At 36.6% G+C, this 24,456-nt stretch overlaps 1 protein-coding gene across 1 annotated transcript in view; it reads right to left on the reverse strand.

Annotated features, from left to right (window-relative positions):
- LOC131153583 (myosin-1) overlaps positions 1-24,456 on the reverse strand; it is a 101,348-nt gene that overhangs the window by 37,171 nt on the left and 39,721 nt on the right. The window contains exons 10-14 of the mRNA XM_058105993.1: positions 23,904-24,007; positions 23,640-23,778; positions 13,260-13,378; positions 266-418; positions 91-180 (exon numbers count right to left, since the gene is read on the reverse strand). Of these exons, the coding sequence (XP_057961976.1) occupies positions 91-180; positions 266-418; positions 13,260-13,378; positions 23,640-23,778; positions 23,904-24,007 (605 nt within the window). The remainder of the gene's footprint in view (positions 1-90; positions 181-265; positions 419-13,259; positions 13,379-23,639; positions 23,779-23,903; positions 24,008-24,456) is intronic.

Here is a 24,456-nt window from a genome sequence, read left to right on the forward strand (position 1 = left end):
AGTCATTAATCTAGCATCTACTGAAACTCCATGGAAGCAAGAACTTTCAAACATCTAGTTAGTCATAACAGAAATATACAAGATAGTTACCTCCTGCTCTAACTTGAACAAATGACGATTAAAATGTTGTTGCAATCTTTCATTTGCATAATTTATGCAGAACTGCTCAAAACTGTTCCTCTGCAAGAATAGATTGTGCAGAAAAACAATCTTGAAGTGAAGTAGAAAGAAACAACCTAAGTAAAAGCAGAATAAGAAAACATACATCAAATGATTCAAATCCATAAATATCAAGAATGCTGATGGCTCTGCCAGTACGCCGCTTTCCTACAGCAAGAGACTTGTTGATTTTTTCGACCAGCCAGTCAAACAAACAAGCATAAATTGATTTTGCGAGAGCATCTCTCGTGTCAGTGGCCTGAAAGATGGAAGACAAAACTTTATCAACATCAAACAAGAAAACTATTGCAACTGTAATTTCTGCAGGAATACAATTTGGGTTATTGAAACTGGATGGGTCTTAGAAACATGAACCCTATTCATAAATTGGATTTGTGGAAGTGAGACTCCAATTTAACTTTTACGACGTAATACATGAACTAAACAGAAAGATATAACACAAACTTCAAATTTTCTAAACCTAGAATGATTTTCCAATATTAATTTCAAGTGGTAGCCCAAGTTTGGTCCAGTGGGAAGGTGTAAAGGAGAGAATTCATCAAAAGATGACATGGAGGCGCCACGCCAACTACAAACAAAGAAGAAGCCTGAAATACAATGTGTAAAAAAAGTAAAGGATTATGACTAATATCTACAAACCACTATACTAACTAGTGAGTGTGGTAATCCATTTTTTATAATAGTGACGAGAGCTACATAACAAATCCTTCAATAGCTTTTCTGGTCCTCTCCCTCCACACTATCCAAAAGAAATGGTATGAGGAATCAGATTCAAGCACTTTCCACTTTCCTTGCTTGAGTGTTTGCCGCCCTGGGCCCAGATTTCATTCTCCACAGTCCTAGCGGACAGTCAGTAACACTAAAACAGTGGCCAGATCTTAAGAGGTTTTTGGTCGAAGAGTAGAGGACATGTTCAATGGATTCAACATCTTCACAAAATAAACATATGTTAACAATAGGGATACCCCTTTTTTAGGTCGTGAATCATAAGAATCTTACTTAGAGTTGTCTACCACAAAAAAAAAAAAAAAAAAAAGAGCAACTTTTGCAGGGGCTAGTGATTTCAAAAGCAATAGCTTTTGCATGGTTTTAAATAGCAATAGCAAGTAGCATAACATAACAATATTGGACCTAGCCAAAAGTGAGAGTAGCAAACGTTACATAGCAGCATACAACGGCCATGAACTTTTTTGTTTCAATCATGCACAACCTTGTCTGTATTAGTTTGCATGTTTTAAGCCCTTAGTTATTATTAAAAGCATTTTTTTCCTGAATTTTGATGCTTTTGTTCAACTTACTAACCCTATTTTATTAAGGGTAATAGATTTTATATTGGTTTTTGAAAAATTATAAACCAATGGAGACGAATGTCTGGCACCAATCCCAATCTTTGACAAGGTCTTGAATGACAACCCTGAAGGTCCTCTGCAGGAATTGAGGGGCTCAATGAACTGGAAATCGATAGCATTCATTCAAGGAGCAGGTCCACTATAAATGTGCTTGTCTCCCTATTTAAAATTGTTTTGTGGTTGGTTCCATCGTTTAATTTTCTTAATCATAAAAGTAGGAATTTGCTTACCAACCCAATTCACCCCTCCCCATCATGTGCTCCTTGAGCCAACAGTACAAATAGAGACCTCAAAAGACTGGAATTGTCTGTTACCTATAGGTCTATAACAAGAATGGACGAGCTTCAGATATGGACGGTGCTGGTAGCAAACAGGGATATCTTGATTTAATGACAGATAAAAAAGGGCAATAGTTAAATGCTTTCTTGAAGATTGAAAAAAAAATAATTAAATTTGTTACAAGACTCAGACATCTCTTTTCTAGGAAGGAGTCATTTGTTCTAACTTCGGCACTGAGGCCTTGGGATATATTTTTATCCTAAAGCTCCCTGAGATTGCTAAGGATCACATCTTTTTTCAAGTGAGCATTTCCGAAAGTGTTTTTATTCCAACATTTCAGCCTTTTCCTTTAATCCCTTCAATTTAGAAGCAACCACAAAGCCTGCTTTTCCCATCAAAATGGAGAGCAGAGCACCTTAACTTAACCTGTGGCTTTTAAGCAACGAATTTTCAGAATGGAAGGGAGTTGGACACTGTTCCCCCTTTGTCTAATAAGATAGGGACATGGTTAGAAAGAGGCTACGGGAGAACCTTTTGAAATAGATTGGGAAAATATTCTTCCCATGCTGTTGAGATCAGAAATTTATCAATCATTGAGCATGACAGTTTCGCTCTTGGGTTAGACTAGGAAAAAGAACCATCACAGATGGGAAGGTTAACCAAGGCATTGGACATTTCACATGAATTCCAAAGGTTCCAACATACAAATACTCTCCATATTTGCATAGGACATGATGTTAAAGTTTCCCCAGTAACCAAAGGGGCATCCAACTTTTCCCTGACCTCAAAATGCTCCTTCCACATGAAATGTCCGGAGGACCCTTCACCTGGGCCATAAACTTTAGGAGAAAATCCAAGTAAAGCGATGGTTTTAAATTTCCACGAAATTGTAGAAATTCCACTTTCCATCACCCTCAAAAACAAAATGGCAGTCAATTTTCATCCTACATAATTTCCATAGAAATTTCATTGAATCAAAAATTTATCAAAATCTCCAAATTTTATTGAAACATGTCAAAATTTTAACCATAGAATAAAATTTTCTCAGAATTCAAATGTGATATTAGATGCAAAACGAATTCTCTCTGAATTTATCTCATGTTTTATTGAAACAAAAGATTATTACAAGGGCTTTTGAAGTTATAAGAACGTCTAAATTATCTTTATTTGTAGAATAAATAATATTTAATTGATTTAAGTAGTTTATTTATATTAACCGAATATGTTTAATACACATTAGATTACAGATTATTACAAGGCTTTTGAGATTATATGAAAAATCGAACTTACAACGACATTGTATTTAGCCATTCACGTCTAAATTATCTTTATTTGTATAATAAATAATATTTAATTGATTTAGGAAATATTAACCAAATACGTTTAATACACATATTATATTACAACTACTGCACCTCACACAACATAGACGTATTTTTTTAATTTGTAATTTATTAGTCCTAAAACTTACATTCACGGTCCTAAATTTCCACGAAATTGTCGATTAGACATATTTTATTAATTTGTAATATATTAGTCCTAAAACTTACATAAGTTACATTATAATGACTATAAAATTTTCTAAAGTTTCATAAAAGATTTCCACACTTTACTATTAATTTCCATTGTTCCTTCAAATAAAAATCGAAATTGACATCGAAACTGAAATTTCCATCGAAATTTTCATGCTTTCAGACTTTCAAAATTTTAGTCAAAATCAAAATTTAAGACCTTGAGTAAAGCTATGTTTGAGATTCTGGAAAAAACACACGAGCAATATAGAATTTAAAATAAGTTGAAGTGTAGTTGTTTATGAGCCCAGAAAATGACTGCACAATGATACATTAATCCATTTGGACTATAAATCCCCGGAGGCCATTCTTTTGAGGATGTAGAGAAGAAAGTCCCAATATACATGATGAAAGGCTTGTTCCACATCTAGTTAGCAAACTACCCCTCTTAATAAGGGCTGCACCCATAATCTGTCTACCCACTTCAAAGGCATGTTGGTGTTGGCCAATAACTTGTGGGAACGTTTCCTTGAGTTTTGAGGCAAGTAAATAAATCAAATAAATTAAAAAATTTACTAAAATTATATCAAAAAGTAATATTATATAACCTAGGATTAATGTCTCTGTAGTAACCCAAACAAAAATAAAATAAAATAAAATAAAATAATAAATAAGTAAGTATAATAATAAATATCTTGGAGAAGATATTTTTAGATATTTATATATAAATATCTTGGAGGAGATATTTTAGTTACTTAAGAACTAAGTCATGTATTTTTTTTTATATAACTCTCTCTCTCTCTCTCTCTAGAACCCACGCCCACTCTCTCTCTCTCTCACTTCGATCTTTCGCCGATCGTTGCCCGTTTCAATGATCGGAAGTTACCACGAGGATCAGGGAGTGAATATCTACAAGTCTAGCGAAGTGGATTCTCGAACTCAGGAAAAAGCAAGGGTTCAATTTTCGAGCGTCTCAGGTTGTTTTTCAGGAAATAGGTTAGGGGATCTAGTTAAGTTAGCTTTTGAATGATTTTGAACCATATGAAATGTTTATGGAGTAAGTGTATTTATGTTTTCAGTTGAGGTTTCAAAAACCGACCATTCAAAAGATCATTTTTCAAACCTAGGATATATGGTATCCTACTTAGTACAAATGAACGGTGGGAAGGCCAGTTTTATGTTTTTAAACCATAAATACTATGTTTTCATGGTTACCTACGGGTTATGTTTAAAGTACAGGAGATTGTGTGGCAGGTGAATAGTATGTACGTATTATGTTATAACCGAAATGATGAATGTTTATGAAATACTAAACTGTTTGCAAAATATACTGGAACTGCTTGTGAAAATGCAGGATGATGTTTACGGCCGTGAGGGTCAGGTATATGTTTAACGGCTGTGAGTCGGGTATGATATGACGGCCGAGGGCCAGAAGTTACATGTCAGGTTTTATATGAAATGATTATGAAATATGGTTTTATTACTTAAATTACACGATATGCTTTAGGAACCTGGATGGACCATTATGTCAGGAGCATGGTACCGTTGCTAGGATTTATATATGTCACCATGTGCGCCACACTGTATTTTAACTATATATGTCACCATGTAAAACAGTAAGTGTATCAAACATATTTGTAAGATAATGTACATTAAACATATTCAGTTAATACAAATGAAATTCATAAATCATTTAAATATTATTTATTATACAAATAATGATAATTTAGACATGAATGGTTAAATAAAATGTTACTGTAAGTTTATTTTTTCATATAATTTCAAAAGCACTTGTAATAATCTTTTGTTTCGAAAAAGTAAATAAAATAAATTAAGATAGAAATTTCACTTCACTCCTAAATTTCTCATTTGAATTCTGACGAAATTTCATCGTATAGTTAAAATTTCAACAAGTTTCGCTAAAATTTCAAGATTTCGATAAATTTCGAATGATTCGTTGAAATTTCGACGGAAATTATGCAAGACGGAAATCGACTACCACTTCGATTTCGAGGGTGATGGAAATCGGAAATTTCGACAATTTCGTGGAAATTTAAGACCATGCTTAGAAGGTTAAAAAACAAAAAACAAAAAATAACAAAACAGCACAGCCAGCCAACGACGCTGTAAATTAGAAAAAGAAACTCTTGATAGATCCCCAACAAAGAGGCCATACACTGAATCCTATCCCAAAGCATAGTCAAAGGCATCCTCTTTCCTTTAAGAACTCAAGCATTCAATTCCAACCAAAACCCACACAAACACCAAACCATCTTCACCCCTCCCAAAACCCAAAAATAATATGGCCAAAAAATCCTCCAACTCCAAACAACCCAACTCTCCAAATAAGCATACTGAATAATTGGGTAAAATGGAAGCCCTAATCATAGTGATAGATCTCTCCCTTATTATAATATATATATCAAGTACATAGCAATGACCATAATACCCTTACTAACTCATGTAATTAACATAACACCAGGACATACTAATAATATCCCTACCATGTTACAAATGAATTTGACACAACCATCCCTCAAAGCTTTAGTGAATAAATCAAGAAGCTGCAAATTAGGCCAAATGAGTTTATATGATCTTTTGCACTGGTTTCTCCTAAACAAAGTGGATATCAACTTCAATGTGTTTTGTCCGCTCATGGAACAGGGTTGGAGGCAATATGATAGCAGCTTGGTTATCATACATCACCTCCATAGACTAAGAATATGGAAAACCCAGTTCTTCACATCTTCTTTATTTTTTTATAACAAAAGAAGATTTCATTAATGGAAAGAGAATTTACAAGAGGGAGAATAAGAAATTTCCAGACAAATTGAGACATTCCAAGGCTAAACAAAAAACATAAAAAAATTCTAAAGAAAAAATTCATCCAGTCAACGTGTTCCTCCAATCTCTTCAAAACTCCTGAAAGCTTGCCTCTTTAAAAATTCCATACCCAACACACCAGGGCCAAATACTTTATTTTTTCCCAAACCAGCATCTATTTTATTTTTCCCCAGAAAATATTTGGGTATTACGTTCCATCCATAAACCCCATAATGCTGAGAAAATGCCACACTTCTATAAAGTTGCCCTGTCCTTTCTTCTACCAAAGCCTGCAAAGGATATTTCTAAAAAGTATTCCACCAAGGGAGGACAAACGCAGCTTTCTCCCATAACGCCAAAAAACATATTCCAAATACTCCAAGCAAATTCGCATTGCAAAAGAAGGTGAGAAGTTGTCTCAGAGTTCTTGTAACAAAGCACACATAAATTGGGAGAGAGAGCCTTCATAGGTCCTCTAATTTGCAATAAGTTATTAGTATTTATCTCATTAAGCACAAATAACCAAGTGAAAGCCTTTATTTTATGGGGGAAATGAGGACAAACAAAAGAGGGGATAAAGGGTCTCCTTGTCTAATACCCCTCAAAGCACCAAACCAAGATTTAGGCTTACCATTCACAATGACTGAAAACCACACATTAGACAAACAACCCCTGATCCAACGGTGCCAATGCACACCAAAACCCTTACTCATAAAAAATCTATCCAAGAAACTCCACTCACTCTATCGTAGACTCTCTCAAAATCTATTTAAATGTGAACCCCCTCTTCTTACTCCTGCAAATATCCTCCACCACCTCATTGGCAACTAAAATAGCATCCACTATTTGCCTCCCCCCCCCCCCCCACCTTTTTAGCACTGCACTCAACCTATTAGCTAAGACTTAAGTAATAAAATGTTATACACACTAGAGAACAAGACTAATAGTCTAAAGTCCTCCACATTAATAGAAATAGATTTCTTCAAAACCAAAGCTATAAAGGAGAAATTAATACTCTTAACTAAGGACTCCATTTTCAAAGAACTGGCTGAAAACTCTCAGCAAATCCTCCTTTACTATATTCCAACATGCTTGAAAGAAAGCAATAATATTAAAACCATCCAGACCTGGACCCTTATCCCTTTCCATCCCAAAAACCACCCCCCTAACTTCCACTTCATCAAAAGGTCTCTCTAACCAATGCATCTGATCAGCAGATATATTCCAATTTAATCCCTCTATCATCAACCTACAGTGATCCTCCAAATACAAGTTTTGGAAGAAATTGGTTATAGCAGAAGCAGTATGACATTGATTATTAGACACTATAACATCCGCCACATCTAACTCCCTAATCAAATTCTCACTTCTCTTCCCATTAGCTAGTCTATGAAAGAAAGAAAAGTTGCAGTCACTATCCTTAACACATTTGAATTTGGTCTTTTGTCTCCAACTCCTCATTCCTGAAAAATCACCTCTTCTAGCTCGTTTTTCAAGGAAACTCTCCTAATCTCCTCATAATCTGTAAGATTTCGTTTTTCAAGGAAACACTCCTAATCTCCTCATAATCTGCAAGATTAATCCTGCTCCTTCCTATCCAGTGAAATTAACTAGCTCAAGATGTTAGATTTTCTAATAAACTTTGAACTTCTCCTTCAAGCATTTCAACTTTCTCATAAAACAGAATCCACCCCAATCCCTTTCCGAATCCTCTCCCCAAGAGTCCCTAACCAAAGGCTTGAAGGTTGCATGATCCAGCCACATATTCTCAAATCTGTACGGCGTAGGACCCCAAGACACCTTTCTGGATTCCAACAGGATTGGAAGATAGCCAGATGTAGTCCTAGGAAGAACAAAGTGAGAAAGGTTTGGAAATTCATCCTCCCACTCGCTGCAAAACAAAAACTTATCAAGTCTGCTAGCCACCACTCTAGCCCCCCGTATAGACCAAATAAACGAAGCTTTTTCTGAGGGAATATCTCTTAAACCAGTCCCCGATAAGCAAATCAAAATTCTGCAAGCTAGCTATTACTCTACCACCTCCTTTCTTCTTGTTGGGAAATCTCACCGCATAAAAATCACCTCCCACGATCCACCTAAGGGAACAAAAATCAAACACATAATACAACTTTTCCCAAAAAGAACTCCTAAGAGTTGGTCTAGTAGGCCCATACACAAGAGGAAACCCACCATTGACCCCTCCTTTTCACTTCTAATAACACAAAAAAGGGAAAAAAAAGGCTGGACAAAGTGTCCAACTTGGAAACATCATAAGAATCTCATATAATTAGGATGCCACTAGAAGCACCGCACAAGGATAAAAATTCCCACTCCTTACTACGCCCCTGTACACCAACACCCCCCCCCCCCCCCGGGGCCACCCCCAAAAAAAAAAAAAATCAACCTCTTACAATCTAGTCTCCAAGATAAGGACAATATCCGAAGAGTATTTGTCCGGGACTTGCTTTAGAACTCCTCTCCATAAACCCCCCTAGTCCTCTTACGTTCCAACTAACAAGCTTCATAATTTGACTCGCTTACCCCACTTGCCAACCCCTTTTTCTGTCCTCATAATTAATAGAAGAAACCAAATTTTTAAGCTTTTTTTGGACTTTCTTTTTCCTTCCTTCATAAGTCCTAGGACTTAGGCCCACCCTTCACCGGGTTTCCATCATGATCTAAAAGCTACAACCCTAGATCCCCTAGGAGTTTAAGCAGGTCTAGATTGTCTCTCTCACCACCCTCACAACTAACCCACAACCCTTCCTTCTATTGGTCTTCCTTAAGGCATAAATTTTCTGAAGAAAGAATGGGTTGAGTAGGAACAGGTAGAATACCTTTGCTAATTCTAGATGGGCGAGGGTCCTCCATAAGAAGATCTTCCTTCCCAAAAGAAACCCCCTCAACATCACAAGAAGGATTAATGAATTATCCGCAAGAGAACAAAGGAACCCAAGGCCAATATTAGAAGGCACAGGCCCCTCAACATTTAAGACTTTCAAATGATCAAAATTGTAATTAATTAGATTAATACCTGCTTGAGCATTTTCAGGAGGCAGTTGAAGGCAATCTTTGTCTAACTACTGTGATACCAGTACTGACTTGACACCCTTAGCCAACTCTTCCCCCTCATTTCTCTTTACTATAACTTTCCAATTGTCCTAAATAGATAAAACCATTCTTTGTTTCCTAAGAGGGTGTCTCCTGCCTCGTGATTTTTCTACCACCCCTTACCAAACATTCAAAATTCTCTGATTTATCAAAAGCTTTCAACTTAGAAGAGCTCATACACATGTCCTCAAAATCCCAAATCTGCCCAAGGATCGTAGACCAAAGAACGACTCTGGGTAGACAATGTCCAACCCACAATCCTGCAACTAATTTGTAGTGACGAAGAAGCGTCGCAACAATGGAGGAGTCATTGTCACGAGAAGGAGTAGTTCGCGAGAACTGAATTGGTGGAACAAAGTCTCTTCCAAATGTTGTTGCAAGCAAATAGAGTTCGAGTTCTAGTGCTCAAGGTCTTAAATTTCGATCTCGACTCAAATTTTGAAGCTCGAAAAGAACAGAAATTTCGACGGACATTTCAATTTAGATGTCAATTTCGATTTCGATATCAACTTCGATTTTGATTTGAAAAAATAACATAAATTAGTAGTAAGGCATGGAATTCTTTGTGAAACTTTAGAAATGGTTAACAAACATAACAATATAAGTTTTAGGACTAATATATTACAAATTAAATAAATCTATGTTTTGTATGAGGTGGAAAAGTTGTAAAATAGACGTATGTGTATCAAACATATTTGTAAGATAATGTAAATTAAACATATTCAATTAAAACAAATAAAATTCATAAAACATTTAAATATTATTTATTATACAAATAATGATAATTTAGACATGAATGGTTAAATAAAATGTTACTGTAAGTTTATTTTTTCATATAATTTCAAAAGCACTTGCAATGATCTTTTGTTTCCATAAAATAAATTAAGGGAGAAATTTCCCTTCACTCCTAAATCTCCCATTTGAATTCCAACAAAATTTCATTGTATAGTTGAAATTTCAACAAGTTTCATTAAAATTTCGAGATTTCAATATATTTCGAATGATTCGTTGAGATTTTGATGGAAATTATGCAAGGCAGAAATTGACTGCCATTTCTATTTCAAGGGTGGCGGAAATCAGAAATCTCGACAATTTCGTGGAAATTTAAGACCATGCTAGTGCTTGACCCTTCGATAGAGAGGAGGCTTTAATTTCTAGTGTTTGATCCTCCTTCAGAGAAGAGGCTTCGAGCCTATAAAGAATCTAAGACTATCGTCGAACTAGGATGAGGTGTTTGATGATTAGAGGTTGGTAGGATGAGTCACCGAAACTAGGGTCCATCATTGAGTATTGCAAGCAAGAAGAGGCTTCAAGCCTACAATTTTTTGCAAGGTGCTGCAATCTCCCATGGCAGTCATCCAAATTTTTTCTCCATGAAAAAATTTGTGCATTATATGCTCCAACCATAATCCCCACGACATTGCAAAAATACTGCATTTCCAAAGGGCAACCCTGTCCTTCCTTTTCCCAAAGTCCTCAAAAGAAATAGACAACAATTCCTCCACTGATGCCACGCAAACCAAGATTCTTCCATCACACCAAATAATTTATTCCAAATTCTCCAAGCATAATCAGTGTAAAATAGATGAAAGTTAACTCAATACGTATACCCAAAATCCCTTTAAAAAATAAATCAATCAATCAATAATTTAAAAAAAAAAAAAACAAACCATTGAAGATCTTTATTAAATCCCCTCTAGCCACATCCCAATAGTTCTAAAAGAGAGCCATACAAAAACTATCTCGAACCAAGCCTTATCCCTCTCCATCTTAAACACAACCGCCTTAACCTCACTTTCTACAAAAGGTTGCTCCAGGAAGCTCATTTGGATGCTACAAATAGAACTCCACTCTAATCCCTCACAAATAGGCCTACAAACATCCTTCTCAGTAAACAAATTAGCAAAAAAAAAAACATGTAATCTCATCAGAAACCACACAAGAATTGGTACTCCTCCTCCCATCAATTCCAATTCCATCATCATATCCTTCTCCTCTTACCAATAACCAACATATGGAAAATTTTGACTTACAATCACCTTCCTTGACTCATTTAAACTTTGTCTTCTACGAACTCCTCAATTCCCTAAGTACCACCTACTCTAACTCATTAATCAGCTTAACCTTCTTACCCTTATCTGACTCAAGAAGAAACCCCCCACCCCAAAAAAAAAAAATCTTCTTCTTTCCTATCCATCATATTAAGCTCACTAAATGCTGCTTTTCTCAGCCCTAAAATCCCTAAATACTTCCATATTCAAAATTCCAGTTTTTTTCATAAACCTAAACCCTTCCCAATCCTTCTCAACATTCTTGCTCAAAACATTACCGACCTTGGAAGGACTTATGACCAAGCCACATATTTTCAAATTTAATAGAGTCGGACACTACTTGACCTTGCTAGATTCTAATAAAATAAGGAAATGATCCAACACTGGCCTAGACAAGACCACTTCAAAAAGGTTTGGAAACCACCCCCCCCCCCCTCCCCCGCCAAAAAAAAAAAAATCCCACCCACTAACCAGGAAAATAAAGCATTACCCAAACTCCCAAAGACGATACCTCAACCCACAAGCTCCAATAAACCTATCAAAATTCTTCATACTCAAGGTAATCCTACCTCCTTTTTCCCAAGGAAAACTCACCACATTAAAGTCTCCCACTAAATCCCATCTAGGATAGCAAAAACCGTATACAAAAAATAAATGATCCCAAAAATAAGGCCTAATAGCATATCCAGAAGGGCCATTGACCGAGGAAAACAATTATTGACCCATTCCTTTCACTTCCAACAACACAAGACTATCAATTTTAACAATTGAATGAGTATCCTACAAGATAAGGATTTACCAGCTGCCGCTAAGAGGGAACAACCTACCACTCCTCACACCTTCCCTCCCAAATACTACAATTCACCCCCTATTCACCTCAATTTTATTTTCTTGGATAAAAATAAAATTAGGAGAACTCCTATTCAAAATTTACCTATTAAGGTGTTTCGTAATGTTAAGTGTTAAGTGTTAAACATTGAATTCAAATATGATTTTGAGAACTAGTTTCAAATTTAACTTGAAGAAGTCACAGAAACTAATAATGACACGAAGTACTTAATTTAAGTACTTTTCATAATAAGTACTCATTTGTTAAAATGTTCCAAATGGGGACTAAATTGATTTATTGTTTGATATCTAGTATTTGAATATGCATTCTTTTTCAGTTTTAACCTTTTCAACTATCGATCATAACTATTCGGTAAAATTAACAAGCAACTACATAAATCAAAGTTTTCAATTTAATCAAAATATTATTTTCTAGTCATATATTTAATTAATAATTGTAAATAAAAATAATATAATTTATTATTAGAACAAATTAAAATTTATTATTTAATATTAACCACCTGGGTTTAGGGTTTCTGTCATTTTCATTTTTCATAAGGGTTATATATGGAAGAGACAACGAATTTCTCACTTACTGAGACATATTTCCATGTTTGATTTGGTCAAACAAATTTTAAGAAAATTAAGAGCTGCCACCAAATGACCGGTTCATTTTTTTAGTTAATCAATTTAGACGTAGCCTCTTATTCAAAGGTCATTCAGATCAAACAAATGACCCTTCAAGTGCCCTCTTTTTCACATTCCCTAGGCCCCTTACATTCCAACAAATGATCTTCATAATTTTAACCACTCCCCCCCCCCCCCCAAAAAAAAAAATTACCTCTTCCTCTAAATATTTTTTTAACTTCGAATTTCAGCTTGGTGAGGTACTTAGACCATCAAATGTGTGAAAAAAATCTTTACATGATTAAGAAGAACATGAAGTACAGTCACAAGCCAGAGAATAAAATAGGGTAAAGTATTATGCATAATTAATTAAATTCAATAGCATCAAATGCTAGTTAGAAGGACTACTCAAGATGGATCCATATCGTAAAGGTCCAATCCACCCACATTATAATGCAATATGATCATTTAACCAACAAAATGCACCTTAATTTCCTTACCTGTGACAGTGTTAGCTTTTGGACAATATTATCATTTCCAACTCTCATTTTGCGAGTTGATAAAGCCAGCTTAAGCTCCTCAACATTACATCTAATTAATTCAGCAACACTGATTAGGCCTGAAAATGAAGATGTAAGCTTGCATGATATCTTGAAAGGTTTAAGCAATAAATAATAATGAAAATAAAATTAACCATTACCTTAAAATAGAATATGTAATTATAATATGCAATATATAAGATCATTGCAGTATTCCTAAAAAAAGAAGGAAGAAAACAGCAAGAGCAAAGCTCCATTTGAATGTTGGAAAGCTAGAAAAAGATAAATCTGCAAACCGATCTACCAAGATAACCAAGTTCAGTTCAGTTTGTATCAAGAAAACTACGTTTTCTGCTTGGCATTTTGCAGAAGATAAATAGAAGCAAAGTCCAATTCCTTCCAAGTTCCCACCTCACCATTAAGAACTCAACTATCAACTATCAAGGACTCAATATGGCAAAACTAGCATATTAACCATCAATCTAAAAGAAAGCAGCTCATTCTAGGTTAATTTCACATATAAAAACATGGTTTAAGGCTTCATAGATTCCTTGCAGTGAGGCAAAATTAGCAACATATAAAACACTCGTCGGCAAAAGGAACCACGCACCCTGCCCTCACTGGCACGCACACTATAGAGGGTTGGGTGGGGCTAACAAGATGACTCCATGGAAATTCAAGCTCTCCATCTAATACAACTAGCACTCAACCAGTGTTTTAAAAAGCATTCTTGAGGCGCGCTTCAATGCATTTCCAAGGCAAAACACCTCAAGGCATAAAAGTACCCAAATGCGTATGCCTTTTGGGCATACACCACACCCATGCCAAAAAATAGTACCTTTAACGCATCAAAATCTACAGAGTACTTCTAGTCCCCACCCATTAATCTGATTTCTTTTCTCGCTCTTCTTGATCAATACGACAACACCTTCTACCGCAATCCTCTCTAGGGGGAAATCAAAGGTCCCTTTGGTATGTACTAATCACCGGTGATTGTTCTCTATCATGACTGTCAATCAATATCATGATAGATGAACAAATAGGATAGCATCATGTGCTATTCACATCAATGAGAGTGATATTGAGAATGTCAAAATAATAAAGAGGGATACTACAATACAAGTCAGGCCTAGATGAGAGTGATATGACCATCTAGAGAAAATAATGCACCCTTACACCCATCCAAACACAATGACGCCTTCTCCACCACTTCTCCCCCAATGGATGTCATAAACCAACCGAGCTAGGATCATTACCCCAAATAATGCCCTAAATAAGTCAAAAATCCACTCTAAAATACAACACCCAGCTAAAGAAGCCAACTCAAAAAGATTTATTAGAACTAAGATTAGTAGTAGCAAACCCACCCTTGCCCAATTACCCCAAATAATGCCCTAAATAAGTCAAAAATCCACTCTAAAATACAACACAAAGCTAAAGAAGCCAACTCGAAAAGATTTATTAGAACTAAGATTAGTAGTAGCAAACCCACCCTTGCCCAAATTTATTTTTTAAACCAAAAACCATCTCAAAAAGTCGGAGGATTGCAACAGCAATCAAAAGAGTAAAGGGCTTTCTATGATCATCTAAGAAAAGAAAAATATTATGAGATGAGACAACTACCCCCTCACAAACCACTCCAATGCCCTTCAAAAAACCTCTATCCACAGCCATATCTACCAATCTACTCAAGCTATCAACAACAAGAACAGATAAAATAGAAGATAGCAGATCCCTTGCCTAATGCATCTCGAGGCCCTAAACCACTCCTTAGATTGACCCTTTATAATGATAGAAAATAATGGATTAGACAAGCAGCCCCTTGTCCAAGCTTGCCACCTCTTCCCAAAACCATTCTACCAAAGTCCTTATCTAAAACATCCAACTAACCCAATCATGAGGCCTTTCAAAATCCTGTTTAAAAATGACCCCTTCTCTTTCCACCAAAGAACATCTTCCTCAACCCATTTGCTACAAAAATAACATTCACAATCTGTCTATACCCCAAACAAAGAACTTTGGGCATGAGAAATACCATATCCTATCCAAAATTCAGCCAATTTGCATGAACTTTAGCAACAGTTTTGTACTAAGTAGTTTGCTTCAAGTAATTAGTTACCAAAATGCAAAAAACAATGGGGTACTAAAAAGATGGCATATCTGAGGGTTTAAGGGAAGAAGAACCAAATAAATAAATGAAACAAAATCTTTTGCTTTGTCTACTAGAAGAACCCTACTAACTAGTTTGCTTCAAGTAATTAGTTACCAAAATGCAAAAATCAAAGGGGTACTAAAAAGAGGGCATATCTTAGGGTTTATGGGAAGAAGAACCAAATAAATAAGTGAAACAAAATCTTTTGCTTTGTCTACTAGAAGAACCCTACAATTTGGGCACTAGAGAGCGTGTGGGAAGAAGTTGAGGGGTTGCAAAAGGTAATTGCATGTACATCATCCTACTATGAAGCTTTTGGAATTTGGTGTTTTCTTCTTCAACTTAACGTGAGTATCATTAACTTGAAAGTTGAAACCCATCTCCTTTCCTTCAAAACATACAATATTCAACATCTTCATGCTGAACTAAAGGGAAACAACATGCCAAAGGTGTTTCAAAGTGCATTTTGTTGGCCTCTCCTATTTTAAGATGCAAAGCTGCATGTTTCTCCAATGTCACTCCAATGCAGCTATGTAGTGGTTCGATGCCGGCGACTAGCTTGACCTTGCTGGTTCGAGCCACTTCAAGGATTCTTTGCCACTTCAAAGCCCTAGCCTGCTTGATCATCCAGCCTCCCATCTTCATTCAATTGATCTTCTAGAATTTGAGGCTTTGTCTTCAAGTTGCAATAAATCTTTGATCAATCATGGGGGACAAAAGAGAAAACGCGATTTTGATCAATAGGAAGCAATTCACCTTAAAGAGAGAGGTAGGTCTTGGGAATCACAGAGAGAATAAAACACAGAAAACTCTTCATTTCTCTTTCAAGGGAAGAGATAAGGTGGCCAAAAACGAAACTAAGAAGCTTCTTGTTCTAGAAAACCTCAAATCCTTGGGTGAAAATGTTCAATGCATCTAATAATATCATCATGCTTGAATTGAAGGCTAACATCTTTGGACAATTCATCATGATGGAGAAGATTCTGCACAAGGGGGGCATGCAATGGATCTTTATGCCAAATGGCGAGGAGGCTACCAGTCAAAAGAATTTCTAGGAAGCATCTAAGAATTTCTACTATCATTGGTTGCCAATCTTGACTGGCCTCTTCACCAACTTGATATTAAGAACACCTTTCTCAATGGAGACCTTACAGAAGAAGTCTGCATGGGCATTCCTCTTGGCCTTAAAACACAGGCAACTATAAATAAGGTATGTAAGCTCAAGAAATCCCTTTATGGACTGAAGCAATCCCCAAGAGCTTGGTTTGACAGGTTCAACAAAACAGTGAAGTATGGGTATTCTCAATGTCAAGCAAATCACACTTTGTTTATCAAGCACTCAACCGAAGGAAAATTGACGATTCTCATTGTGCATGTAGATGACATCATCTAAATAGGTGATCATGAAGACAAACTGATCAAGCTCAAAACCTTGCCAAAGAATTCGAAACCAAGGATCTTGGGAGCTTAAAATACTTCCTTGAAATGGAAGTAGCCCGGTCAAGAAAGGGAATTTCAGTGTCACAACGGAAGTATGTACTAGATCTTCTTAAAGAGATAGGAATGTTTGGGTGCAAACCGGCTGAAACACCCATGGACTCAAGTACTAAGCTCGGAGCTAATAAGGACAGTGTTCTAGTGGACAAAGGCAGATATCAAAGACTTGTTGGGAAGCTGATTTATCTCTCGCACACCAAACCTGATATTGGGTTCTCGATTAGTGTAGTCAGTCAATTCATGAATGATCCAAGTGAAGAACGTATGGAAGTTGTCAACCGATTACTGAGGTACCTTAAAATGACACCAGGTAAAGGCTTCTACTTTAGGAAAAACACAAGGAAAGATATTAAGTGTTCACTGATGGTGACTGGGCCGGATCAATAACTGACCGAATGTCAACATCTAGTTATTGTACGTATCTGTGGGGAAACCTAGTAACATGCTGAAGTAAGAAACAACTAGTAGTTTCTTGGAGTAGTGCAGAAGCAGAGTTCAGAACTATGGCACTCGGAATTTGTGAGGGAATATGGCTGGAAAGACTAATGAGGGAACTAGGAATCATCACTTCTGAACCAATGAAGGTATTTTGTGACAATAAGTCAGCTATTAACATTGCAAAGAAGTCGGTGCATCACAACAGGACAAAACATGTAGAGATAGATTGCCACTTCATAAAGGAGAAGATAGAAAATGGGACAATTAGTCTGCTATAGACGCCAACAAGTCAGCAAATAGCATATATCCTCACTAAAGCTCTACTAAAAAAGAATTTTTAAGATTTGAGTTCCAAGCTTGGCTTGATTAACATCTGCGCCTAGCTTTAGGGGGAGTGTGGAAATACCTGATCCCTGATTTTCAGGGATACCGTTGTAGCAATTCTGATTTTATTATTAGTTTACTACGTTAATTTAGGAATAAGGAGATTCTAGAAAATTCTTGATATCTCTATTAGTTTGTTTCCTATTTTGTAGTTTCCTATATTTGGCTAGTTTCCTGATTTTGTGGTAATTAGTATCTAGTTACTGAATATAGTGAAAGGAACTTTTCTTCCTTCCATTATATACAGGCTATACATTTATCATTAAGAAATAAGAGAATTATTTTCTTCTCTAAAATCAACATAAGGTAGCATCGAACCTCTTACACAAGTGAAGCTTGAGTGAAACCTCAGCATGTGCGAGACTTCTAGCTAGTAAAACATGGGGCTTTGGCTCTAGTAAAAAGGGAGGTCCTTTACGGAGCAGAGCAATTTTCGCTACCTTGTGGACCCTTTGGATTGAGAGGAACACAAGAACCTTTAAGGGCTGCAAATCTTGCCCTAATCTACTATAGGATATAGGTGTTTTTGGCTTTGTTATTGGCCCACTCTTTTAGGGTTTTTGGGTGTTATTGCTATCATATATTCAAGGGGATTGGTTGACAGCACTCGTGTAACTTTTCTTGTTGTAGCTTGTTAAAATATTAGGTAAAACAGAAGACCTAATTATAATGATAGGCCCCTACCTCTATTTATAATATATGTCAAGTACATACCAACGACCATAATACCTTTACTACCTCTCACTTATTAACATAACACTAACACACTAATAATGCTAAATGATCAAAATAACCATCAACACTCCCCCTAGAGCTGGAGTATACATATCATTTGCTCCTAGCTTGTTACAAATGAATTTAACACAAGCACTCCCCACGGCCTTAGTAAATAAACCAACAAGCTGCAAATCAGACTTCACATGAGTGGTGGTAATGAGCTTCTACATAAGTTTCTTTAAAACAAAGCGGTACTCAGCTTCAATGTGTTTTGTCCACTATGGAAGACCGAGTTGTAGGTTGTTAAAGCTTGATATACATTGTTAGCCCACATCCCAACATCTTAAGCTTTTAGGTAAAGTGGTAGTCTAACATCATGTCAAAGTTGGTTACCAAGAGGTTTTGGGTTCTAGTTTTATTGCACATGTTCATTGTGCAGTGTTAACAAAATTATTGCCTTCCTATAATTGTTGTTATCTATCATGTGTTTATCATTCCACATGTTGCTATGTTGCACGCGCGGGGGAGTGTTAAAGCTTGATATACATTCATACTTCCTCTATGGCAAGATGGTTCCGTATGAGATCTCAATACTTATATACCCAAGAAGTACTTCAACGGTCCCAAATCCTTAGTCTAAAACTTAGTTGACAAGAAATGCTTTGGGCTCTGGATACCTTGACGATCATCACTAGTAATCACAATATCATCCACAAACACAATAAGCATCCTATTGGATGGAGTATGGCAAAAAAATACAGAATGATAGTATAAAATACAAAATGATCGACTGCACACTACAGAAGGCTATACTCAACTACTACAACACTGAATTGACCAAACCATGCCTCGGGAGATCATTTTAAACCATGTAATGGCTTCTTGAGCCGACACACCAAGTCTGACTCCTCCTAAGCAATAAACCTAGGTTGTCGCTCCAGACAAACCTCCTCCTAAAGATCAACATATAGGAAAGCATTCTTCACATCCAACTAATGTAAATGCTAGTGATGGGTGGCTACTAAGGAGATGAATAAACGTACTAAGGCAAGTTTGGAGACAGGGGAGAATGTGTCTGAATAGTCCAAACCATACACATAAATATATCCCTTAGCAACAAGGCATGCCTTCAATCAAGCCAAAAAACCATCTAGATTGACCTTCACGATGTACACCCAACAACAGCCAACCAAAGACTTAATAGGAGGAAGAGGTACTAACTCCCAATTATCCTTATCTTGTAGTGCATGCTCTCTTTTATCATTGCATTTCTCCACCTAGAAAGGGATGGTCGTAGAAATAGACTTAAAAAGAGCAACCGAAGGCAGTGCGCTAACAAAACAGTAATGTGAGGGTGACAAGAAATCATAACAAACAAAATTAGACAATGGATGTTGGATACAAGCATGTTTACCTATTCGAACAGCAGTAAGAGGGTCTACCACTTGGGAAATAGGATCATTTGACGAGGGAACTAGAGGCGTGAAAGTTGAAGCCGGAGAAGACTCTCTTTCCTTGAGCCATCATGTGTACAATTGCACATTAGGACAATCCAATGGACAAGAAGGACTCAAACTGGATGAAGTTGTAGGAGGACTAGGCAGAGAAAATAGATTAGGATAAAAAAGGCTAGGTAAAGGAAGGGACTCATCAAAGTCAATAGAACTCAAGGAATCATAATAGTATGGTGTAGACTCAAAAAAGGGGACTTCAACTACAAAGAATCGATGCAGAGCAGGGCTATAACATTGATATCCTTTTTTAGTATAGGAATAGCCAGAAAAATACATTTGATAGCACAAGGATCCAACTTATCCCTTTCTAGATTTAAATGATGAACGAAGGGCGAATGAAGGACACAAAAGGGCTTCATTACCATGTTAGATTACCACTTTACATAAAAGCTTAAGCTATTAGGTTGTAGGCCAAAAATGTACATCAAGCTTTAACGCTCCCCTACAAGTGCAGCAGAACTAAACATAGAGAGAAAAAAACAAATGATAGATATCACCCATTACTGAGAATACAATAATTTTTTTTTTTTTTTTAAAAAGCACCACATAATAAATACAAGCAACAAGGCTAGAACAAGACCTCTTGGTAACCAGCTCTCATACCATGTTAAGATATTAGGTAAAACGAAAGACTTAATGACAATGATAGGTCTCTCCTCTATTTATAATATATGTCGAGTACATTCCAATGACCATAATACCCTTACTAACTCACTTATTTTTTTATAGAAAAGGAAGACAATTTTATTAAACCTAAGAAATGAAGTACATGATTGGAGGACTAGGAGTCCTCCACAAACTAGAAAATCTGAGAAAAAAAATGCAGCGGAAAATACCAAAGAAAATAAAAACAAAATACAGTCCAAAACTTCATTACAACAACGCTGCCTTCCAATCTCTAATAAGGTCAGACAGTGAAAGACCTAAAGAAACTGAAAGAGTGAACCCACAAGGAGGCAAGGAAAATTGCCCAATCCCACAAATTCTGTTAGTAGGTGGATCAACTTCTGAAAATCTTAGCCTTCCTGTCAATCTGCACAATCAAAGGATAGAAAAAACAGTCGCACACCATAGAGCTCTGCCATTCCTATTCCTTCCAACACCCCTGAAATTAACCAAAAACAAGTCTTTCACCTTTCCTGGAGCCACCCATTCTTCCCCTGCCAGAGAGAGAAGGGCATTCCAAAGCTGCAATGCCACCTTGCAATGCACAAAGAGATGGGCACTTGACTCATTATTTTCACAACACATGAAACGCATATCAGGACATTTTGTCCTCTTACATTCTATATTTTTTTATTCTTAATACAATTTGGTCTTGTCCAAACACAAATTTGTACACACCAGTTACTAACTAATAGTTCGAAAATCAGCAACCTTTTCAGAACAAACATTCTTAGGGACCAAAGTGATGAAAGATAGAATTGATGTTTTTGCCCAAAATCCCATTAAAGTAAAACTCATTAAAATATCTTCATCATATTCATCCTAACCACATCCCAACAATCCTGAAAGAGAGTCATATTAAAGCAATCTGAACCTGGAGCCTTATCCACATTCCCATCCCAAGCACAACAGCCCTTGCTTTATTGTCTTCAAAAGGCCTTTCCACATTCCCACTCCAAACCCCTTAATAGAAGCCTACCATCATCCTCCTAGTCCTAAACAAATAATGGGAAAAAATTCTGTAATTCATAGCAATCAAATTGGGATCAGATTGAACTTCCCTAATCAAATTTCTCCACATCTTGATATTGGCCAACCTGTGGAAGAAATTAAATTGCTATCACCCACATAATGTTCGAGATGGTGATCCAAGGATAAGAGTTTTGTTAGGCACATGCACCTCATCAAAAAAGGTGTAGGAGGCATGTCTTTGTGAGGTGGCATATGCCTAACGGTGGCAAAACGGGCTCACGGGCCGGGTCCGGATGGGTTGTAAATGGGTCGAGTCGTAAACGAGTCGATGTTAAACGGGTCCCAATCATGTAAACCCTAACCCACCCATTTAATAAACGGGCGAGTCACGGGTTACCCATTTAAAAAATAATTATATATTTAAATTTATTTTTTTAAAAAATACTCATTATATTTATTAAATCTTAAAAAAATAAAAAATGCTTGGACTAACTACTAAGAGAGCTGAGATTCAAATGCACTTGGCATCTAGGACTACTTTTTTAGGACAAATATTATAAAATTCCAGATTTTTTGTAAAAAAAACATATGCATCTTTAGATGATAGTTACACATCATTACTAACCATTACTGACTAACAACAAATTAAAAGATTGCATATAAAATTAGACAAATCAAATAAGAATTAAATTTAAAGATTGCAATGACAATTTAAAAGCCTAAAAATCAAATTAAAAGATGTATATAAAATTAGACAATACATTATATAAAATAATAATTATATTGATGCAGCAAGAAACAAGCCTAAGGCCAATCACTAAAATTTATATCCACAAAAAGACCCCTGAATGGACAAATTCTTGAATCCAAAAAGTATATAAACACATTAATTTCTCTTGAAAAACAGCCGAAGCTGCGGAACCCCCCATATTCAGTGAAAGCAAGAATGTCATGAGCCACACAAAACAAGCTACTCAACAACAACAATCAGAGAAATGAGGAAAGGGAAAAAAAAGAAAGAAGGAAATGATCCTTGCAATTTTTGCAAAAGTGAGAAAATGAAGCAGGCACACTTGGGTATACTCGCTAAAAGCAATATGAAAGAACATTCAAAACTTTCAAGCAGCAAACGGAATTGAAACGACCACAGCCAAAATCGCAGGGGAGAGAGGGAGAGGGAGAGGGAGATTTGAGATCTGAGAGTGAGCCGAGCCGAGGGAGATTGAGGTCCGAGAGTGAGAGAGGATGAAGTGAGATCGTGAGAGAGCATGAGCTGAGCCACTAAGGGAGACGAGAGAGAGAGAGGGAGTGAGGGTGACGAGAGTGAGAGGGAGACGAGAGTGAGAGGGAGCGGGACTGAGGGAGACGAGAGTGACACCTAGCCTAAGAGTGAGAGCACTGAGAGGGAGTGAGAGGGAGACAAACAGAGGCGACAGCATGCGGCAAGAGGATATGCGGCAACGGCATGAGGTGATAGCGTGAGGCAATGGCATGCGGCAATGGTGGGCAGAGCTAGGCAAAGCGCCAGAGCCGCAGAGGGCAGTGCCACTGTGGGTCTATGGCTGTGGATGATGGCTGGTGTGGGTAAGAAATTAGGATTATTGGGTTTATTTGGGTTAAAGGTGTATATATTGGTAAATAAACGAGCCACCTGGCGGGTGACCCGACCCGAACTCAGGTTGACCCGTTTATAAACGAGTGGATCACAGGTTGACCCGTTTATAAATGGGTTGATTTTCATAAACCCGGACCCATTTTAATTGGGCGGGTCATGGGTGACCCATCGAGTCTGGACCCATTTTTCCAGGCCTACATATGCCTTATCCACGAAGGCATTTTCCCTTTGAAAATTAGGCATTTCAAATTAAGCCACAGTGCCTCTAGGTTTGTCTTGAGGACAGCTAATTGTGCCTTTTAAAACATCGAATTGGAGTAAAGCAATTAAAGAGCATCAAAAATTTTGAAGAAATGTATAGAATCTATCATAATTCAGAGAATTACCTTCGTCTTCGACTGCTTCAACATGATTTTCACTATCAATAACAGTAAATGAGACATTTCCCAACCACAAAACTGCAGCAAGCATTGCAAACACACTCTCTTGGTCCTCTTTGCTGACGTGAACAATATCCAGAGCTTCCTGAAAAATAGAAACAGAAACAAAGAGGTTCATTTGCATTTAGCCCATACATTATTAAAAGGAGGAAATTGGAAGATTAAGATGGTAACTACAAGGAATTTAATTCATAAAGAGGAGAAAAGTACCACAACAATGTGAAATAGTTCAGCATCATCAACGCCATTTATAGAAAAACAATTGCTCTGTCTCAAATACTTATATTCATTTGCACCCTTCAGATTCAATTTCTCTGTGTTTCAAACAAAGAGGAGAAGGAAAAATAAAGAAAAACTACATAATTTCATAAACATAAAAATGTAGAGCATGAAATTTCAGATATTCACAAGAGAACTGTTTCATGGTAGTCAGTTTGTACTGTTATATTTGACTGCAAGGTTTAATTCAACATGCCAATTTTATTTCTCCATTCAAATCTCTCTAGGTGCCTGCACAATCTTCTAGGTATTTCTCTCATTCTGTCAATGACTACAAGAAAAAAGCATAAACTCTTTCTATGAAATTCCAATTGTAAATACAGCACAAGAATTCAGCCTATTAAGCCACGGATCCCACAAAACATCCACTGCAAAACCTTCACCACTACTTATCTTCGTGCATGGCCATAACCTCCATTGCTTTCCAACATGGTGAATGAATTATAGCCATCCACTTGAGAACACCCCATTTGGTCCACACCAC

This window comes from Malania oleifera, chromosome 4 (assembly GCF_029873635.1).
Source record: "Malania oleifera isolate guangnan ecotype guangnan chromosome 4, ASM2987363v1, whole genome shotgun sequence".
NCBI lineage: Eukaryota > Viridiplantae > Streptophyta > Magnoliopsida > Santalales > Ximeniaceae > Malania > Malania oleifera.